Source organism: Podarcis muralis, chromosome 8 (genome assembly GCF_964188315.1).
Source record: "Podarcis muralis chromosome 8, rPodMur119.hap1.1, whole genome shotgun sequence".
NCBI lineage: Eukaryota > Metazoa > Chordata > Lepidosauria > Squamata > Lacertidae > Podarcis > Podarcis muralis.
Window position 1 is genome coordinate 85,098,032 of NC_135662.1, and position 21,165 is coordinate 85,119,196.

Sequence of the window (21,165 nt, forward strand, 5' to 3'; positions counted from 1 at the left end):
CAGAACCGAGCAACTTTATCAGTGAAGTGTTTAGCCATTCAGTTACAGCTAGTTACTGTGTGCTCCAGAGGTTCACCCCCCAAGTCAGGAGTAATCAACCTCTGGACCATACAGAACAACTCCAGTGGGTGCCTCCTAGGAGATGCAATGAAAGGAATGAAGTTGGATCTCTTCTCTGTTTAAGGAGGAGTGGAAGGAGTTTGCCCTCCAAACACAAGCAATGGGAGGAATCCACAGTGCACATAGCACATACCTGTTCATCTCATTGATTGCTCCTCGCAGAATCTCCCCCACCCTCATCCACATGTTCTCCAATGACTGCTCCTTTGCCCAAATGTCACACACACCCTACATAGTTCCATGTTTCAGACATTGTGATATATCACTAAAAAACAATGTTTGGGTGGTGATATATCGCAATGTTGAAAACCAGCTATCGCCCAGCCCTCATTCTCACCTGCAAGATATATCCAAAAATAAGCCAAATGATCTGTTTCCTTGTTATAAAACAAGTTTGGAAGGAGTACTCTGGAGCAGAAAATCAACATAATTTCCCAACTCCTCACTTGATTTACATAATATATAAGTCAAGCTGCCAGGATCTGGAGAACTAAAATATGACAAACCTCACTGTGAGCCATGCTGGTAATGAGGCAGGATATAAATGAATAAAATTAAAGAATCACAATTCAGCAGCATTCCCACTCATACACCCTCAACAATTACCATAAAACCAACACACTTTTTTGTAATTTTATGTACACCGCTTAGAGATGCTAATGATTAAGTGGCATATAAATACTAAACAAACAAATAAATAAATGCAACAGATTGTCAGAACAGAATGAAAGCAGATAATATGAAAGGAATGAAAGAAGAAAAAATCAGGATAAGAGTTCCAGCCACACCTACTTTGCTTTCTCTACCTGACTGCAAAAAAACAAGCGTCTCAACAGACACTGGGCCATAAGGCAGATCTCAGAAGTCAATGTTCTGGCTGCATCCCAAAACAATTTCAAGTCAGGGTCTGCCTCCAGTATGTATTACAGGAAAACTCTTATGCTAACAACAGGTTGATCTCTCACACTCCTTCAAATAGATACTCTCTATAACTAGGGAAATGACATTTCTTTAAAAAATCTTTTAAAACACAGTTTTTTAAAGAGAAAAAATGATAAAATTTAACAAACAGCTAATAACTAATCAAAACAAAAGGTAAACTAACTTTTACTCTGAATAGATGCATTGAAATTAATGGATCCAAATTAGTCATGGCCAATAATTTCAGTGGGTCTGCTCTCAGTAAAACTTAGCTGAATACCTTGATGTAGAAGCCAGCAGCAGTCAAAATTCTAATTTATAAAGCACTACCTAAACAGGTGAGCAGCAATATGGCCAGCTTCTGGCAGGGCAATCCCTGCCTTGGTCCCACTACAAAAAAGGCCCTGGATGTTATCTGACTAACTCAGGGGTCTGCAACCTTTAAGACAAAAAGAGCCACTTGGACCCGTTTCTGAAGAAAAAAAAAACTGGGAGCCGCAAAATTCGTCATTATAAAAATAACTTTTTTGTCACTTTTTTATTATTTCTTTGTTTGACCCCTCAGAATTACTCCTCCTCATAGAAATAAATGTTAAATTAGCAGGTTACCTTTTTGTGTGTGTGTGTTCTTCACTCCCCTTCAAAACAGTGACCAGCGTACATGCCAGTACAGCGCCCGCCACAGTGGGGAGTGTCGGGGCGCACAATGCGCCTCCTCCCCTCGCTAGTATCTGCCCCGGAGCCGCGGCAAAGGTGTAAAAGAGCCACATGCGGCTCCGGGGCCGCAGGTTGCAGACCCCTGGACTAACTCATACACAGAGCAGACCCATAAAAATCAATGGACTTTTGATGTGTGTAATTTAACCCTGTTTATCTACAGTGGATCTACACAGTGTGTGACTGATGCTGCAATCTGAACCCCACTTACCTGGGAGAAAACCCCATTGAATTCTACAGGACTAGCTTTTGAGGAGCCTTGGTTAGGCTCCCACTGTTAGGCAGATACCCTTGTCTACAACACCCACGAATATGTGGAAAAATAAAACAGGGCTTCAACGATGTCTGGTATATTCGTGTGGGTGCGGGAAACTTGTTGCTAATGTGTACTACCCCCCCCCCCAGGGCTGCACTTGTGTGAGCCCTTTGCTTTGTGCCCCCTGCTCTGGGGGTCATGCACAACGCTACCAACTCTGCGCCTCACCCAACCTCCTCCAAGGGCCAGAAAAGCAGGGCAAAGGCTGCCTGCCCTTCAACATCAACTTCGTTGGGCCTTAACCAAAGGTGTCACGAGCTTTGAAGACACTTGAACTCAGGACGCAAGGGCGAAACACGCTAAGCGGAAGGTATGCTTGGCAAACCCACACCGTGATCAACTCCTGCCTGGAAACCAACATCCCCACTGTGGAAGGATATGCAGATCCAGAACTGGCCTCCACAGTCACTTACGGACTCATTGTTAAAACCATGTTTATGGACGACTATGAGTGATCGCCAAAGAAGAAGCACGCCTAGGAAAGCAGGCAAGTTGGCGGGTTGCGAAGAGCAGCTTCCTCTGCCTCCCATGCCATCTCACCCTGAGCGCAATACAGTGGTACCTCGGGGTGCGAACGGGATCCGTTCTGGAGCCCCATGCGCATCCTGAACGGAACGTAAGATGCGACGGCACGTGCTACGTTTCGGCGCTTCTGCGCATGAGGTCATTTTGACCATCTGCACATGCGCGAGTGGCGCTCCGTTACTTCCAGGTCGCCGCGGAGCGCAACCCAAAAATACTTATCCTGAAACGTATTTATCCCGAGATATGACTGTATTATGGGAGTGGCGCTGTGACGCGGGTGGCGCTGTGGGTTAAACCACTGAGCCTAGGACTTGCTGATCAGAAGGTCGGCGGTTCGAATCCCCGTGACGGGGTGAACTTCCGTTGCTCGGTCCCAGCTCCTGCCAACCTAGCAGTTCGAAAGCATGTCAAAGTGCAAGTAGATAAATAGGTACCGCTCCGGCAGGAAGGTAAACGGCGTTTCCGTGCGCTGCTCTGGTCCGCCAGAAGCGGCTTAGTCATGCTGGCCACATGACCCAGAAGCTGTACGCCGGCTCCCTCGGCCAGTAAAGCGAGATGAGCGCCGCAACCCCAGAGTCGGCCACGACTGGACCTAATGGTCAGGGGTCCCTTTACCTTTTACCTATATTATGGACTGGGGGGTCTGGAGCTCTGCAAGGGCAGGTTGGCCGGCGAGGGAGCCAAGGAGGAGCCAGTGGGGATGCCTTGCAGCTTGCAGATCGCCTGCTGGCCCCTCTTCCCAGGCGATGCCCAGGGAAGACGGAGCCTGGTCTTGCCGGACCTACTCCCCGCATTTCTTCACCTTCCCTCTCTAGGCTTGACACGGGCCCTACCCAGACAGGCGGACCAGCGCGGGCAGGCAGCGTTTCCTTCCCCGCTCTCCCCGGGGTGGCGGAGGTCCCAATCCCTCGCACCGGCCAGGGGGATGCAAGCGAGGAGCCGGCGCCCCCTCTCCCTCGGTTCCCTTCGCGGCAGCATCTCGGGCCTCGCCCCGGGAAGCCTCCCCCCACCCCACCGCCGGCCTCCCTCGAGGGCGCGCCCGCCAGGCCCCGGCGCGAGTGTCGGGGGAGCAAGGCGCCGGCCTCACCTCCGACGCGGTACATGTTGGCAGCCATAGCGGCGGCGGCGGGGCGAGGAAGGCCCGGCGGGCGCCGGCGGTGATGCTGAAGCCTCCGCTGCTGCCGGTGCCGCCGCTGCTGCCTGGGCTGCTTGCGCTGCCGTCGGCGCCGGATCCTCTGGAAAATGGAGACCGGGGAAGAGGGAGGAGACCAGTCGGGAGGAGGGGGAAGGGGCCTGGGAGGAGCCCGCCGACGCCGCCAAGCCCTCCCCGCCAGGCCGGCTTCGCTGAGGAGAGACCGGGAATGTCGCCTTCGGTTGCCCCCAGCCACCCTCCCGGGTCCTCATGCCGTGGGAAGGGCTTCTTCCCGGGGGGAAAGGGTTCGTGGCCGGCCCCTTGCCGGTCGAGGGTCTTCCCCGGCAAAAGGCCACTTTTGAAGGCCAAGCCTCCCCCTCTCTCAGTTACTTATGGGGTCCTGAGGTGGGCTGAGGCCCATGGAAACCCCATGCGCTCTCCCGAGGGCCTAGGCAAATGTCCTTGGAACCAGGATGTGCTTTGGAAGATTGCTGGGTCTTTCCAAGATGGCCTCGCCTGGTGCTTTTTTTTCTTTAAAAAAATGTTTTGGGTTACTCTCGTTTTCCTACTCATATCGAAATACCGCCCCTCAATGAGGCCAAACTTAGATTCGCAATATGTTTAGGGGTCTGCGTACCCCTGCGTCCCTCCAGGAAAAAAAGCACTGGCTGTTTTCCAAAAAAAGCGTGGATCGCAACATTTAGCTATTTTATTATTCAATTTCTATACTGCTTAATATGTTTAAAACATTTCGATAAGTGGTGCACAAAAAGCTTAAAAAACAGACAACTTAAATATTAAAAAAAATGACACTGTGATGTATTAAAAGTGTTCCATTTGGTCTGCATTTAGCCATCGAGCCTTGTTTCTTCATAGAATCATAGAGTTGGAAGAGACCACAAGGGCCATCGAGTCCAACCCCCTGCCAAGCAGGAAACACCATCAGAGCACTCCTGACATATGGTTGTCAAGCCTCTGCTTAAAGACCTCCAAAGAAGGAGACTCCACCACACTCCTTGGCAGCAAATTCCACTGTCGAACAGCTCTTACTGTCAGGAAGTTCTTCCTAATGTTTAGGTGGAATCTTCTTTCTTGTAGTTTGGATCCATTGCTCCATGTCCGCATCTCTGGAGCAGCAGAAAACAACCCTTCTCCCTCCTCTATATGACATCCTTTTATATGTTTGAACATGGCTATCATATCACCCCTTAACCTCCTCTTCTCCAGGCTAAACATGCCCAGCTCCCTTAGCCGTTCCTCATAAGGCATCGTTTCCAGGCCTTTGACCATTTTGGTTGCCCTCCTCTGGACACGTTCCAGTTTGTCAGTGTCCTTCTTGAACTGTGGTGCCCAGAACTGGACACAGTACTCCAGGTGAGGTCTGACCAGAGCAGAATGCAGTGGCACTATTACTTCCCTTGATCTAGATGCTATACTCCTATTGATGCAGCCCAGAATTGCATTGGCTTTTTTAGCTGCCGCGTCACACTGTTGGCTCATGTCAAGTTTGTGGTCAACCAAGACTCCTAGATCCTTTTCACATGTACTGCTCTCAAGCCAGGTGTCCCCCATCTTGTATTTGTGCCTCTCATTTTTTTTGCCCAAGTGCAATACTTTACATTTCTCCCTGTTAAAGTTCATCTTGTTTGTTTTGGCCCAGTTCTCTAATTGTGCTTGATTCACAGGAAAGCAGTGAGGTGCAATACATAAATGTAAGGTGGTGAGTTTGGGCTGGGGTGGGGGGAAGGATTCCATTGTCAAAGGAGCCACGTTTCTGGGTGACTTTACGGGACCCTTAGTCTAAGAAAGGAGGTTGCTTTGTGCTGGGGGGGCGCAAATAGGTGGGTGGTTGAGCCCCCTCCCTCACCTGGCTGGTAGTTAGGTGGACAAAGGCCAGAGCTGAGGTGTGGATGAGCTGGGCTAAAAGCAGGAGGCAGGAAGAAGCCTGAGACGAGGAGCCATGCTTGATTTCCGCTGCAATCCGAAGCTGTGCATATACAGTGGTACCTCTGGTTGCGAACAGGATCCGTTCCGGAGCCCCGTTCACATGAGCAGAACACAACCAGTGTCTGCGTGTGTGCAGGTCGCAATTTGCCACTTCTGCGCATGCACGAGCGGCGAAACCCGGAAGTAACCCGTTCCGTTACCTCAGGATGTGTATATGTGTGTAAGTAAGCCACATATCCTAAAGGCACTACAGTCTCCACTGCCCTTCATTCCTAGGAAATTGAACATTGGGTGGGTGGGCACCTAGAACCCCTGGAATCTCACGGCTCAGAGATTGGGGTGGTGGGCAACATTATGCTTTCCTGCAATGAAAAAATTACATCCCTCATATGACCCTTTTCAAAGTAGTCCTCCTCATACTATGACATCTTATCTACAGGATCTAACGATTCTAAAGATAGAAGAGCTTTCTTGAGTGCACAACTGAAGGTGCTTCCTTCAGCAGTCAGGGAACCCCACTTCATAATCTTACATGTCCATGCAGAAATGGTGATACGGAAACACTGGCCTGTGTGCTTCTGTTGTTGAGAAAATAGAAAGGAAACTTATTGTTAAAGTGTCTAAAGCAAAGCAGAAGGCTTGATTTATAGTGGACAAGAAAGATTAAAATGGATGATAGGAACTCTTTCATCTTTAATCCTTTTTTTTGTTTCCTGCCACTAAAGAACAGGTGAAATCAAAAGTTAAGCAACCATCCTTAACCATGAGAAAGGAATTTGTCTGTTCTGAGAGAGGGCAACCGCACCTGTGATTTTAAGGGGGAAACATCAGGGTGGACTGAGTGGCTAATAATATCCAGAATATTAAAAGCATCCCATATGACAAATGTACTTTTGGATCAACCAGTGATGGTTGGTATAGTTCAGGGGTCTGCAACCCGCGGCTCCGGAGCCGCATGTGGCTCTTTTACACCTTTGCCGCGGCTCCGGGGCGGATACTAGCGAGGGGAGGAGGCGCATTGTGCGCCCCGACACTCCCCACTGTGGCGGGCGCTGTACTGGCTGTGACGTCGCATGGGGGCGGGGCGTGCGTTAGTCACGCACCGTCCCGACGTCACCTTCCCGCCCTCTGTCAGATCGCGGCTCCGGAGATATATTTGTTTTAAATGTCGCAATGGTTTTGCGGCTCCCAGTTGTTGTTTTCTTCGGAAACGGGTCCAAGTGGCTCTTTTTGTCTTAAAGGTTGCAGACCCCTGGTATAGTTAAACAGTTGATGGCTGAACAATTAAAAGTGATCAGATCAATGTTTGATGAAGATGAAGAAAATGAGACAGGAATATGTTGGAAAATGGAAATGGGGAAAACTCAGAAGCTTCAGACCAAATTGATAGAATGTTGGCAGTTTTGGATCATGCAGCACCAAAACTGAAGGAAGCATATAGTGATGCAGAAATGGACACTACATTCTTTTCTATTGGTTGTGTGTGTGCCTTTAGTACTAACTAAAATATTTTAATTTTCACCCAAATATTGACATACAAGATCCAAATGTCATTGAGGCACAAAGTGTGTGTGTGGGGGGGGTCATTTCAAAGCAAGAGACAGGATAGGTATGTGCTTTCCAATCCAATTTTATTAGTATGGCATTAGTACCATAAAATATTTCACAAAGTAGTGTACATTGCAATTTATTCCAAAAAGGCTATGTACACTTACAGTCTTGATTTAAAAACAAACTAACAGTACAATGAAAGAGATGGACTGTTAAAAATACATATAAATGAACAACATTCCTTCATTTTTCCTTGTCTGAAAGGTCACTCTGCACAAACACTATCCACAAACTGCTTGCTTACTGAAAGAAGCACTGAGCTAAGTTGCCAGATCTAAGGTCCCTCCATCATTAGACTCCACTTCCTATTCTTGCTCAAATGACTGATAAGCTACTGCTTCAGTAGCAGTTTTGAGACAAAGGGGTGACTTGAAAATAGGAACTAAATGGGTAACATGTTCATAATTTTATCCAGTAATCAGTGGGGCCAAACGGCTATGAAATGCAAGAGATATATCGAGAAAAACAGCAGTTTGAAGCATTTCCTGCCAAACCAGTTTTAATCTGAATTGAAAACAAGCTGAGGTGTGTACATTTACACACTGCCTTTCTTACAGGTGGGTGGTCTTACATGGCTGACGTCAACCTGTGTGCATGCACAGATGACAGCTTCATGAATGAAAATGGTTGGTGGGTTGCAGGGGTGGAGAAACCAGCTGGATATAGCGTGAAAATACAATGGGCAACATAGAAACACATCAAATTATGCTGATATGTAAACAACATGCAAATGTGATTTGAAATTTACCGGGGGGGGTGTGTGTGATCCCTCTGCGTTTCATGCTGGAAATATCTACACAACCTTTATTACAGTCAAATCTACCATCATTTTTTTTGGGGGGGGGATAAAATTTTTATTATTATTTCATTTTACAATATATATATAAAACAGAAACAATTATAACAGACAAAATTAAACAGACAAAAATTAAAAGATTAAAAATAAAGCTGGCACGTAGAATGCGTAGTTGAACATGAATTAAAATAACAAAGTCCAAGTAATGACTATCAACTTTATCAGATCATCAAGTCTAGTCCAGTTTTGCCAAGGTTGCTTTGAAAATGATGGCTTCACTGTATATGTCATAAAGGACTGGTAAATCATATAAAAAGTGTCTAGAGATTCTAGTCCTGGTTGTCAAATTATGCATGATTTTCTCCATTATAGCTATATTCCAGAGCGAATGGTACGAAGCGTCCCATGTAAGATACTGGGCTGTTTTCCATCCAGTTGCTATTACCATTTGTGCTTCCAAGTTCATCTATAAGACCAATTATTTTGACTATATTTACATTGGTATCATCAAAAATATTCAGTAACATTAATTTTAGGCAACAAGCAATAGTTTCTTTAGTAATATATCCATCATCATTTGTAGATGTAACGGGGGTCTCCCCACCCCCGATTGTGTTTCAAATTGCATTTGAAAATTGTTGAACACATCAGCACAGATTGGTGCGCTCCCAGGTTCCCCGTGGGCAGAGAGGATGTGTGGATATATTCGTATGACTTGCATTTTCAAATCTGACGGAAGCTGGTTTGGTGGGAAACACATCAAAACACAGTATTTCTCAATAAACTATAGCATAGATGCCAGTTGTGGCTAACGTGGGTTCATGGATTTACAAACCAGCAGTGGGAGCACACTGGTGGCGGAGTCAATGAGAGTACACACAGCTTCTAATGGAAGAACTCGAGGCGCAAGAGAGTAGCCCCAAAGAGCTACAACAGCACCTGTTTTTAAGAACAAAGTTCATTTCTTTAACAAAAGCAACCATTACCAGTTCTGATGTTTTCTGGTTACAAACTTTTCCGAGTGCCTCAAACCAAACATGGCAAGAGAGGCATCTATGATACAAGGCTATTGCTACCAACACCGCAGTTTGCAACTGTTTGAGCAGTTAACTCAGGACAAAGTCACACTGTCTCGTAGCATGGATATAGCATAACTAATCCAGGCCTAGTACAGTGGTGCCTCGCAAGACGAAATTAATCCGTTCCGCGAGTCTCTTCGTCTTGCGGTTTTTTCGTCTTGCGAAGCACAGCTATTAGCGGCTTAGCGGCTATTAACGGCTTAGCGGCTATTAACGGCTTAGCGGCTTAGCAGCTTTAAGAAAAAGGAAACAAACTCGCAAGAACTCGCAAGACGTTTCGTCTTGCGAAGCAAGCCCATAGGGAAATTCATCTTGCGGAACGACTAAAAAAATGGAAAACCCTTTCATCTAGCGAGTTTTTCGTCTTGCGAGGCATTCGTCTTGCGGGGCACCACTGTACTTTATTGTAAATGTGATATTGCTATTGGTGGCTTCTGAAGTGTGTGAGCAAGTCTAAATCCACCCAATAGGAGCACAAAATAGTTGCCACGGGGTGTGTGGAAGTCCTAGACCAGGGGTAAACAAACTAAGGCCCGGGGGCCAGATCCGGCCCAATCGCCTTCTCAATCCGGCCCGCGGGCGGTCCAGGAATCAGCGTGTTTTTCCATGAGTAGAATGTGCCCTTTTATTTAAAACACCTCTCTGGGTTATTTGTGGGGCCTGCCTGGTGTTTTTACATGAGTAGAATGTGTGCTTTTATTTAAAATGCACCTCTGGGTTATTTGTGGGGTATAGGAATTTGTTCATATATATATTTTCAAAATACAGTCCGGCCCCCCACAAGGTCTGAGGGACAGTGGACTGGCCCCCTGTTGAAAAAGTTTGCTGACCCCGGTCCTGGAATTAGTCTCTATGTATAATGGATAGAAAATTTAATTACACCCATTTATAGCAAAGAGTATTTCAACCACTGCTGGCCAGTCCAGAGCTTGGTGAAGTAGACACAGAATATGAAATGTGCTTTAGTCATTGTGGTTGGACAAGCATGAAGGAGGACGGAAGGAGGAAACCAAGCAACTTCCTTTAAAGGGCTGCTTTGTCCAATCAGAAATATGTGTGTGCTTGTGGGCCTTTTCCCCAAGGCAATGCTGGAAGCTATCTTAGAGCAAGCAGCAAGCTTAAATCACCTTGGATTGGACTTGCCTTCTAAGAAAAGTCAAGGTTGCTCACTCACAAAACTTTATGGAAAGGCAGTGCCACATTCTGAAAGTGCAGCATAAACTGAAGTAATCGTGTAAAGAACGAGTGGGGAACATTTTTTCAGCTTGAGGGCTACCTTTCCTTAGGGGCAGCTTTCTGGGGGCCACATATCGCAGTGGATGGGGCTAGAGATGGAGGAAGCAACTGATGCAACTGTACAGCAAGCCAATTTCTACAGATGCCCCCCCACACCTCTCCCATTCTGGCAGAGTTTAAGGACACATTCCAATGGGGCAAAAATATTCCAGGAGAGATGAGTGAGGGGTGCTGTCTGGGGAAAGGGGTTGGCCCAGGGAAAGGCCCAAAAACTAGACCGGACTGGAGGGCCATACGCAGTCCCCAGGCCTTAGGTTCCTCACCTTCCAACAATAAGAACAAACAATAAGAGAAATAAAAATTAAAAAAATTGAACATATGCCTGTAGCAGACATCTCGGGACACACACACATCAGCACACCATACAAGAGTGGCATTGCAGGGATCTTCAACAGAATTAGTGTTTGTTTTTATCTTAAGAAAGATATGCCAAATGAGCCCAAACCTGCGGCTTGGGGGCAAGGGAAGAGAGAACTGACAAGGCACCCAAACCTTCTGGAAGTTTTCAGACGGCTCATCTGCCTGGCTACTCATTATTGCTGGGCTCTACCAACAATTTTGTCCACTGGCTCCTTTTCAGGGTGATTCAGGGCTATACAGAGTTGGGCCGATACTGAACAACTTGCAGACCCAACTTTGAACAGTAAGGAAATTGATCAAATGATATAATGAAAGACTTTGTGGCCAAGGAAAAGCTCACAGAAATCTTCCTAAGATCTGGGTACTTGTCGGTAGTACAATAATTTTATCACCCCTCTCCCCAACACACAGAAACATACCAGTGTTTGGGAGAAGACCTTTCCTGCCAAGACTTAAAGGTAAAGGTAAAGGGACCCCTGACCGTTAGGTCCAGTCGCGGACGACTCTGAGGTTGTGTTGCTCATCTCGCTTTATTGGCTGAGGGAGCCAGCGCACAGCTTCCGGGTCATGTGGCCAGCATGACTAAGCCGCTTCTGGCGAACCAGAGCAGCGCACGGAAACGCCGTTTACCTTCCCGCCGGAGCGGTACCTATTTATCTACTTGCACTTTGACATGCTTTCGAACTGCTAGGCTGGCAGGAGCAGGGACCGAGCAACGGGAGCTGACCCTGTCATGGGGATTCGAACCGCCGACCTTCTGATCGGCAAGCCCTAGGCTCTGTGGTTTAACCCACAGCACCACCCGTGTCCCTTTTTGCAAATACTTAGGGCCCTGCAATAATGTCTTTCCCTGCCGCCTGCCCAACACCATAGACAGAAGTATCTCATTGGGAGTTCAAAACTCATTTGCCACCAGAAGCAGGGAACAGTGGAAGGACATTTGGGGCACATTCTCCAAAGTGATCTATGCATTCTAGTTTAATGGTGTGTACAAAGAAAGTCTTGTAGGCGGTCCTAGAGGGAAGGGGGAATATGGCCAAAATTCTGCAAGAGGATAAGGAACTAGTGTGGAGTATCTGCAGGACTGTGCTATTCTGTAGCTGCAGACATTGCTATAGTGCTGAAATAAGTCCTATTCACCATGCTGGGCACCAGCTCTATCTCCCGGGCACTCTCTTTTCTTCTCTTTCGTGACAACATAATGTTTGCAAATATTATCTCACATTAACGGGTCAACATTAGTAAGTGCAAATTGCTAGACACACCGAGCCCCAAACTGGTATTCTACATGTTGGTAATTGCATCGGAAGTTCCCAGATGGAAATTGGGCTGCTTTTAAATATTGCTGATATGGGCAGTACTACATTTCTAAATAACGTTCATAATTTATGTTTCGAAAAGTGCTCTACCACAAGTCAGATAGCCACGAGTTTGGGGGTGGGGGGGATCAGATTACATAATCACAGTCAGAAGGTCTGTCACTTGCATGAGCAGCAATTTGCAATCAATTGTGGCAGGCTGTCCATTCTGGGACAAGGAGAGAATGATTTCAACAATTTTGCTTGTATGTAAAATTTAGGGGTTAGCATTTATTTTAACACAAAAAAGTTGTCAAAATGGGCACCCTCATATTGGATTGGTTCAGAAGCGATACAAGTGATTTCCTCAGAAATAAAAAGCAACTTGGATGATTTTATCAGCCAATCTGATACTCATTATTAAGCTTCCAAGCTGCCCCAATTCTTCCTTTCCACCCATTCAGTCCAGCATTCCTCTGAAATTTCTCCTGCTTTCAATGAAACTGGACCTTCTGATGCTACTGGGGGAGGGGGGTGTTGCTGGTAAGAAGAAGTGAGGAAAACCTGACACACACACCCTCACACCTTCTCTCTCTTTTCCCTTGGGAAAAATGGCATTGCCTAGGTCTATCAGGGATTTTCATCCTGGTACTCATAATGATCATGTGCCAAGCAGTGGCGATGAAGAGGCGTAGATCAGGTGCCCTAGATGGAGAAGTTATGTTGAAAGCAGGGAGTAATTTGGGTGGGGGAGGCTGGATGAGTGCTAAGGAAGGGCACCCTGGAAGTTACTCTCCAGCTGAATTTGGAAAATTTCACAAGCATGCTCCCACGCTCCATCTAATCGGGTTCTACGTTAATAAGCAAGTTACTCTTGGGTTTAAAAAATAATTATTAAGGGCTCTTGCAAGTATCTTAGATGGCTGGCTAGACTTAATATTGAATTGCTGAGGTTTTAAGTACTATCCTTCCCTTGCAGACAACAGAAGAACAAACAGAAGCGTATCTGAGCTGTTATCCAAGCACGTAAGTAAGAGAGCACAAACAGCTGGTACTCATGTGTTGTGGCTTGCAGAACTGTCCCATAATTCCTGCTCTGTTAGGATTTGGAATGCCCAAATATGCAGATGGGAAAATGCTTGACATGGGAAGACCACTGTGCTGCTAGCTGGAAGAACTTCACGTCGTTCCACTCCACTCCATCAATAAGCACTGCAGCAGGAGATAAACAAAGAAAGATGATTAGGACAGAAGTGCTTGGGGACCTGGTTTCAACTTAAAGGTAAAGGTAAAGGTACCCCTGCCCGTACGGGCCAGTCTTGACAGACTCTAGGGTTGTGCGCCCATCTCACTCAAGAGGCTGGGGGCCAGCGCTGTCCGGAGACACTTCCGGGTCACGTGGCCAGCGTGACATCGCTGCTCTGGCGAGCCAGAGCCGCACACGGAAACGCCGTTTACCTTCCCACTAGTAAGCGGTCCCTATTTATCTACTTGCACTCGGGGGTGCTTTCAAACTGCTAGGTTGGCAGGCGCTGGGACCGAGCAACGGGAGCGCACCCCGCCGCGGGGATTCGAACTGCCGACCTTTCGATCGGCAAGCCCTAGGCACTGAGGCTTTTACCCACAGCGCCACCCGCGTCCCCAACTTACACCCCAGCAATTTCCCCTTGCCATAAAAATAAATGCATCAAAATTCATCCAGATACATTGCAAAAACCCTTCCCTAAAAAGGTAAAGGACCCCTGACAGTTAAGTCCAGTTGCGGACGACTCTGGGGTTGCAGCGCTCATCTCGCTTTACTGGCCGAGGGAGCCGACGTTTCTCCGCAGACAGTTTTTCTGGGTCATGTGGCCAGCATGACTAAGCTGCTTCTGGTGAAACCAGAGCAGCGCACGGAAATGCTGTTTACCTTCCCGCCGGAGCGGTACCTCTTTATCTACTTGCACTTTGAGTGCTTTCGAACTGCTAGGTTGGCAGGAGCAGGGACCGAGCAACGGGAGCTCGCTTTCAGGCTGAGGGAGCTGGCGTTTGTCCACAGACAGCTTTCCAGGTCATGTGGCCAGCAGAACTAAACCGCTTCTGGCGCAACGGGACACTGTGAGAAGTGCCAGAGCACACAGAAACGCTGTTTACCTTTCCGCCACAGCGGTACCTATTTATCTACTTGCACTGGCATGCTTTCAAACTGCTAGGTTAGCAGGAGCTGGGACAGAGCAATGGGAGCTCACCCCATCGTGGGGATTCAAACCGCCAACCTTCCGCTTGGCAAGCCCAAGAGGCTCAGTGGTTTAGACCACATCAGCACCCGGGGCTACGGCCGTAAAAAGGTTGGGAAACACTAATTATTATTATTATTGTTCAGGGAAGTTTTTAACGTGTGACATTTTAATGTATTTTTAATCTTTGTTGGAAGCCGCCCAGAGTGGTTGGAGAAACCCAGCCAGATGGGCGGGGTACAAATAATAAATTATTATTATTATTATTATTATTATTATTATTATTATTATTAAGTGTGAAAACAATCATAGGCACGAGGAGGAAAGAGGCAAGTGATGACCCCTTCTCTTCAAATGGGGGTGTTCTGGATTTGGTCGGAGAATCTGGGCCTAAAGCTGAACTTCATTCTAGCTAGCTCTGCAAAGGAACTAAACCCGTAAACACAAGAGATAAAGAATGAACTAAGGAGGATGTCCAAAAGCTGACTGGCAGTCGTAGCACTGGATAACGTGCACTTACCCTGCAACATAGTCTGCTGATGCTTCGCTGTGCAAATCAGCCGGCTGATCCCCTCTATGCACTGACTCTTAGAATCAAAGTCTTTGTCTTTCACTTTCTTAGGCAGAAACATCACTAGAGGAAATGAAGCAGATATGTAAACACAGCAGCACCATCTTTCGGTGTCCTCTCTCCTGAGTGAACGTCTTAAGATCCAGAAGGCTGGGAATTGATGGGACATTTTACAGTACAAAGGAATCCCTGCTTACACGGGGATTCCATTCCTGGCTGCCGTGTGCACCAGAAGGGCACGCACAAGTCCAGTCCGCCCCGCCCCTTTTCAGCATCGAAAATGGCACACGCATCAGCAGTCTTGTGCATGCTCGTTGCACGCCAAGTGGAGAGGTGCCTGTACATATCTGGTTTCTGCTAGGGGATCTCAAACTTTCTATCTGCAGGGCCCACTTGTGATGGCTGAAAACTGCTGAAGTCCACCAGTCACATAACGGTGCTACTACAGGGGCAAAGCCAGTCACAAAATGGTGGCAGAGTTTGGCATAATTATTGACAATTTCTATTGATATCTGCTCTGGCTCTGGAGGTATTGTGACCTCCCCAGCCCACATTTTAGATAAAATCCACTGATCCAGAAGCTCTAAGCCAGGCATAGGCAAACTCGGCCCTCCAGATGTTTTGGGACTACAACTCCCATGATCCCTAGCTAACAGGACCAGTGGTCAGGAAGGATGGGAATTGTAGTCCCAAAACATCTGGGGGGCCGAGTTTGCCTATGCCTGCTCTAAGCAGAGGGTTTTTCTTTTATATTTTTCCTTCCCACCTACCCCTGTGCCTCTCAAAGTATGTTTACCCATCTCCTATATCTTCTCCTGTTCTCCTTTCACATTCAAATTCTATTACCCCCCACCTGTCAAATTCGGCCCACAGGGTGTGGCCAGAAAAAAGATTTGGTCCCTGGATTTGAAAGGGTTTTCTACCCCTGTCCTAAAGGATCAAGCTCCTAAAGCATGATGTCTACAGCACTGAAGTGTGGCACAAAGCTCCTTCCTCCAGGTAAGGCTGGTGTGCCAGTTGGCCACAATTACCGTATTTTTCACTCTATAGGACGCACTCGACCATAGGACGCACCTTGTTTTAGAGGGGGAGAACAAGGGAAAAAATTCTCCCCCTCTCTGCTCAGCGCCCCTTCAGCAAAGCGGCAGGAGAAACGGAGCCCCTTCCATTTCTCCTCCCGCTTCGCTGAAGGGGCACTGCGCAGCTCTCCCTCTCTGCTGAAGCCAGGAGAGTCTTGCTCTCCTGGCTTCAGCGAAAGGAACCTGAAGCCTTCGGAGCGCAGCGCCAGTTCCCGCTGCGCTCCGAAGCCGCCTGAAGCCTTCAGAGCGCAGCAGGAACTTGCGCTGCGCTCCGAAGGCTTCGGGTTCCTTTCGCTGAAGCCAGGAGAGTCTGCACCGATCCCTTTCGCTCTCCAGGCTTCAGCGAAAGCAATGCGAAGCCTCCGGAGTGCGGAGGGAGCGCTCCCTCTGTGCTTCAGAGGCTTTGCGTTGCTATTGCGGAAGCCAAGGAGCCTGTATTCGCTCCATAGGATGCACACACATTTCCCCTTAATTTTTAGAAGGGAAAAAGTGCGTCCTATAGAGCGAAAAATACGGTGCCCAAGCACCTGTGATGTCTTGTTTATACTATTTTTAAAGGAGGGAATGACAGTACAAATTCAATGTAGTTCTATTTCCACTCTAACCACAGGGGGAAAGCTCGAGGTGAATTTCTATGCTCATTGGACGGTAGACACAAATGCTAACAAGCCACTCCAACATGAGAAAATAAAGTTTACACTATGATCAGTTTCCACATGTGAAGTAACTGGCCCTAGCTTGAGCTAGATTTAGAGCAGCCAGCAAGACAGAAAGGTATGCTAAAATTAACTGGAAACTAGTGGAATTAAATGCATCTCACACACTAACAAAGTCAGTGATTTCGACCTCCAGGAATATTTTACTACTGAAAAATGCTAGTGTTAAGCAATAGAACATATGTTGCAATAGCCAAGAAGCGTCCCTTTTCTGCACCTTTTTTGTTCTTTTCCTTTGTGACAACCGTCATTGACATTGTTGGAGTGGAAATGGCATCCCCACTCGTAGGCAGCCGGCTGACCTGGAGAGACCGAAAAGTGCATTTCAGAGTGTTTTTGGCAGCAGAGGGGTCCTTTTTTTCTGAGTCTCTCTTCTTCTCCGTAGGATGAGTTGCAATCCAGTAATCCACCTGAAGGCCCATCAGTTCCATACCAAGGCTACAGCTGAAATACGTTAGGAAAATACTATCGTTTGTAAGCTGTGACAGTCCCAGATAGCCCAGGTGAGAAACACGGATGATACCAAATTGAGAAGCATTCTTGGAACAGTGCTTAGTATTTGACACTGTGATCTACCTTTCAAGTGTCTTGGCTGCACGGCTGCAGTCAAAAGACTTCTCACATAACTATAAAGAACTCAGGCACATATATTTGAAAATAGAGAATGTAACTTGAGACCCAAATGACAACTCAATATTAGAGCCTCCTCAAGAATCTTGTGCCAGGTGTGTCTTTGCACTGAGGCACCTAGGAACCAGAGTTTGAGGCCTCTTCAGAACTGAGTGTGACTTGCAGGTACACACCTGTCTTCAAAAACAGTGTAAGAAGCAACATATTGTTCAGTTGGACCACTTCCTATCTAATATGTAGACCATCTTAATTAGAACTTAACAGGACTGATCTATTTATGTAATTTCAACGTTGTTTGAAAACAGATTCCAACTAAATGCTATATAACATTGCTGACTTAAGAGCAAAATTAGATGTGGTCATGTTCTGCTTAATTCTTCATAAAGCCCAGAAATGATGGGGATATTAAAAGTGCTGCATGGGCAGAGGGAGAGAGAAGTGTTGAACTCTTTTCTTTGTAGGGTATTACATAGCGTAGTGGAAAATTTTGAAGTGCAGGAGATCATCGCAGCAGCCCTAATGAACCACACCCCTAAGGAAAGTCCCAAAATGCAGGCTGGTTTTGACCTGCATGTGGGATGTGATATGTAAGTAGCAGTGAAGTACAGCATTCCTTGTTTTCCTAGAGTGGACATGCAGGGGAGTGTTTGGTCCAGCCAGTTGAAAACTTCCTGTTTGCTCCTGGCTGGGACATACTTCCTTTGCATGTGACTACAGGTGGGTGTGACCTTACCTGTCCAGGTAACAAAAGGGACAAGGCATGCTGCACTCTCTCTCTTTATGACTTCCTCCATCGTTGGAGCAATTTTTCACTTCCAGCCAACACACAGGGATTATCCCCATATGGGATAGATCCACATGTATATACTTCGTAACTAAGTCTGCCTTCAGGGATCACACTGTGCTCTGCCTGATGTAAGTAAACTTCTTTTATTGACTTAGAATAAGATTGTGGTGTCTTTTTTCTTTTAAGATGGATTTAAGGGAACTTACCACGAATGTACAATTCAGTCTAAGACAGACTGAATTGTATAAAAGTGAGAGCCTGCAACTAGCTACCCACTGTGTGTTTAAAGGGGGAATGTGAAACTCTGCTAAGTGAAGGAACTTGCTAGTGCAAGTTAGGGAGGATATTAATAAACAATATATCCTCTCCTGCCTCCCTGAACATTCCTATACTGCAAAGCCTTAAAAGGCTCAGGACTGCAATTCCTCAAGGACTGCCTCTCTCTATATGAACCAAGCTACACCCTGCAATCATCATCTGAGGCCTTTTTCGTGTGTCCTGAAGTGTGGCAACAAGAACAGGCCTTTTCTGCAGTGGCTCTGTTTGTGGAATGCTCTCAAAATTATCCAAGGGATGGAGCAACTCCTTTATGAAGAAAAGTTGCCACATTTGGGACTTTTTAGTTTAGAGAAAAGGTGAGTAAGAGACAGCATTCCAACACTGAGATTCCTGCATTGCAGGGTGTGGACCCCAAGATTCCTTCCAACTCTACAATTCTATGATTTTATGACATGGTAGAAATTTATAAAATTATCCACTTTCATTATGCCACGCACAGGGAAAAGTTTTTCTCCCAATCTCATAAAACTAGAACTTTTTCTGATATTTCGAATTACTATTTGAAATTACTATTTTGAAATATTCCAATTACTATTTTGAATTATTAATTTGATATTGAATTGTATTAACCGTTTTGATTTTTTTATCGTTTGCTTTATTTATGTTATTGTGTTTCATAGTAAAGTGACTATATCGTTTTTCACCTCAGGAAAAACTTGAGTTAATGTCTGAAGGTTGCTAGCATAACCTAGTGTCAAAAACAGGTGCAAGGTAGGCTCTATCAGGGAGACCTGCTGAAGTAAACAACTAAATATTGCTTTGGGGGAGAGATTTAATTTTCAGAAAGGTATTGAATCGGCTGAGATGAAAGAGAATATGAGCAAATCACGAGGATAAACTGGCAATTCAAGGTCCTCATATAAAGGGGTGTTACTTCTTCTGTATTTCATAATAGAGGTAGTAATACTAATAATAATAATAATAATAATAAATTTTTATTTATATCCCGCCCTCCCCAGCCGAAGCCGGGCTCAGGGTGGCTAGGTAAAAGGTAAAGGTACCCCTGCCCGTACGGGCCAGTCTTGACAGACTCTAGGGTTGTGCGCTCATCTCACTCTATAGGCCGGGAGCCAGCGCTGTCCGCAGACACTTCCGGGTCACGTGGCCAGCGTGACAAGCTGCATCTGGCGAGCCAGCGCAGCACACGGAACGCCGTTTACCTTCCCGCTGGTAAGCGGTCCCTATTTATCTACTTGCACCCGGAGGTGCTTTCGAACTGCTAGGTTGGCAGGCGCTGGGACCGAACGATGGGAGCGCACCCCGCCGCGGGGATTCGAACCGCCGACCTTTCGATCGGCAAGTCCTAGGCGCTGAGGCTTTAACCCACAGCGCCACCCGTGTCCCCAGGGTGGCTAACAACAATAAAATAATACAATATTATAAAATCATTTAATTATAAAATTAATTCAAATCAAATTGATGGCAACCACTGGGCTAGAGTTCTGTGAAGATTGCCAAAAGGAGGGAGTCAGGCTGTGCCCTGGCCAAAGGCTTGGTGGAACAGCTCTGTCTTGCAGGCCCTGCGGAAAGATGTCAGGTCCCGCAGGGCCCTAGTCTCTTGTGGCAGAGCGTTCCACCAGAGCGTTTTCCCCAGCCGAAAAAGTGAGGAAAAAAGGGAGAAGGTGCTTTACCTGGAGGAAGCCAAGGTGCCTGTGACTGATGGGGAGGAGGGTGGGGTGGGAGAAGATTCCTTCAGAGCAGGAGACACAGAAGGTGGGGTTGAGGAAAGGACACTTGAACTGCAGGGAGCAGCATCATCCGAGTCACCTTTAAAAACAGGATTCAAATGGTTGGTCTGCAGACAACAAAGACCACTTTAAGCATCATATGGCAAACAATGACCTTTACAGGATAGATGGAAAGAAGGCAGGCGAGGCGCGACAGACATATCAGCAGAACAAGAGATGCAGAGAAAGCAAAGCCAAAAGTTAGAATAAAAGTAGCATGGAAAACCTCTGTGCCTGGCAGACCTAAGGGAAGGATCCGGCCATGGTAAAGTAGCTGCAATTAGTAGCCTGGCTTACTTTCCTAGAGGCAAAACTGAGGACTGCATCAGTTATGGTTACAGTCGTTGCAGATCAATCACAAGGAGGAACATGAGTTTAATTTTTTGAAATGGTAAATAAAATACAAGTGGAATAAAAACGAGGAAAGTTCTAAAGCAAAATGGAGGGGGGGGAAATATGTAAAAGTTATTGAGATACTAATTTCCTTTGTCTTCATAGAGGAACGGAATTGTAATATCGGAAGGATAATTTAGTCCCTGCAAAAGAGGAATCTTTTTGCCCAATGTGAGGTTTGGACCCACAACCCTGGGATTAAGATTCTGAGGTGCTACCAGCTGAGTAACAGATATTGCTATCATGCCTATTATAAAATAAGCCTGTGAGATTGAGCTATCTTGATATTAGCTAAGCACTGAGAAAATGTTAGGCACTTATTAAGTAATTAACATATAATATTATGCTTTATTATTATCAGTGATGATAGTCGTAGTAGTAATACTTTAATATTGACAATGGCAGAAGAATTCAGAGGATCTAGATCAGGCTGGGGGAAGCAGAAAAGTGGAGTAGCAATTTGTTTTAAAGTGTAAATTTTGTAATTTTCCACAATCCTTTTATGAATATCCTTTCAATATTCGATTGAAGTTGAAGTACACATATTACGACACACAGAGAGAGGGGGGAAGAAAACTAATGTGAATAA

General features: G+C 46.3%; 2 protein-coding genes across 11 annotated transcripts in view; both read right to left on the reverse strand.

The window, feature by feature from the left end:
• The window catches only part of MTA1 (metastasis associated 1), a 63,413-nt gene extending 59,282 nt beyond the window's left edge, over positions 1-4,131 (reverse strand). For 2 of the 5 annotated variants that reach the window (XM_077933442.1, XM_077933443.1), the window contains exon 1: positions 3,687-4,128. Coding sequence is in view for 4 of the 5 variants with exons in the window: in XM_077933443.1 (XP_077789569.1) it covers positions 3,687-3,714 (28 nt within the window). In the remaining variant the exon portion in view is untranslated. Of the gene's footprint in view, positions 1-3,686 lie in introns of all 5 variants that reach the window. The other 3 variants (XM_077933441.1, XM_077933444.1, XM_077933445.1) reach the window with 3 other exon arrangements.
• Positions 4,132-7,292: 3,161 nt separating this feature from the next.
• PACS2 (phosphofurin acidic cluster sorting protein 2) overlaps positions 7,293-21,165 on the reverse strand; it is a 64,868-nt gene continuing 50,995 nt past the window's right edge. For 5 of the 6 annotated variants that reach the window (XM_028738115.2, XM_028738108.2, XM_028738110.2 and 2 more), the window contains 4 exons: positions 20,088-20,223; positions 16,918-17,144; positions 14,855-14,968; positions 7,293-13,330 (listed from right to left, as the gene is read on the reverse strand). In XM_028738115.2, coding sequence (XP_028593948.2) covers positions 13,218-13,330; positions 14,855-14,968; positions 16,918-17,144; positions 20,088-20,223 — 590 coding nt within the window. In that variant the 3' untranslated portion in view covers positions 7,293-13,217. Of the gene's footprint in view, positions 13,331-14,854; positions 14,969-16,917; positions 17,145-20,087; positions 20,252-21,165 lie in introns of those variants that run through there. The other variant, XM_028738113.2, reaches the window with a different exon arrangement.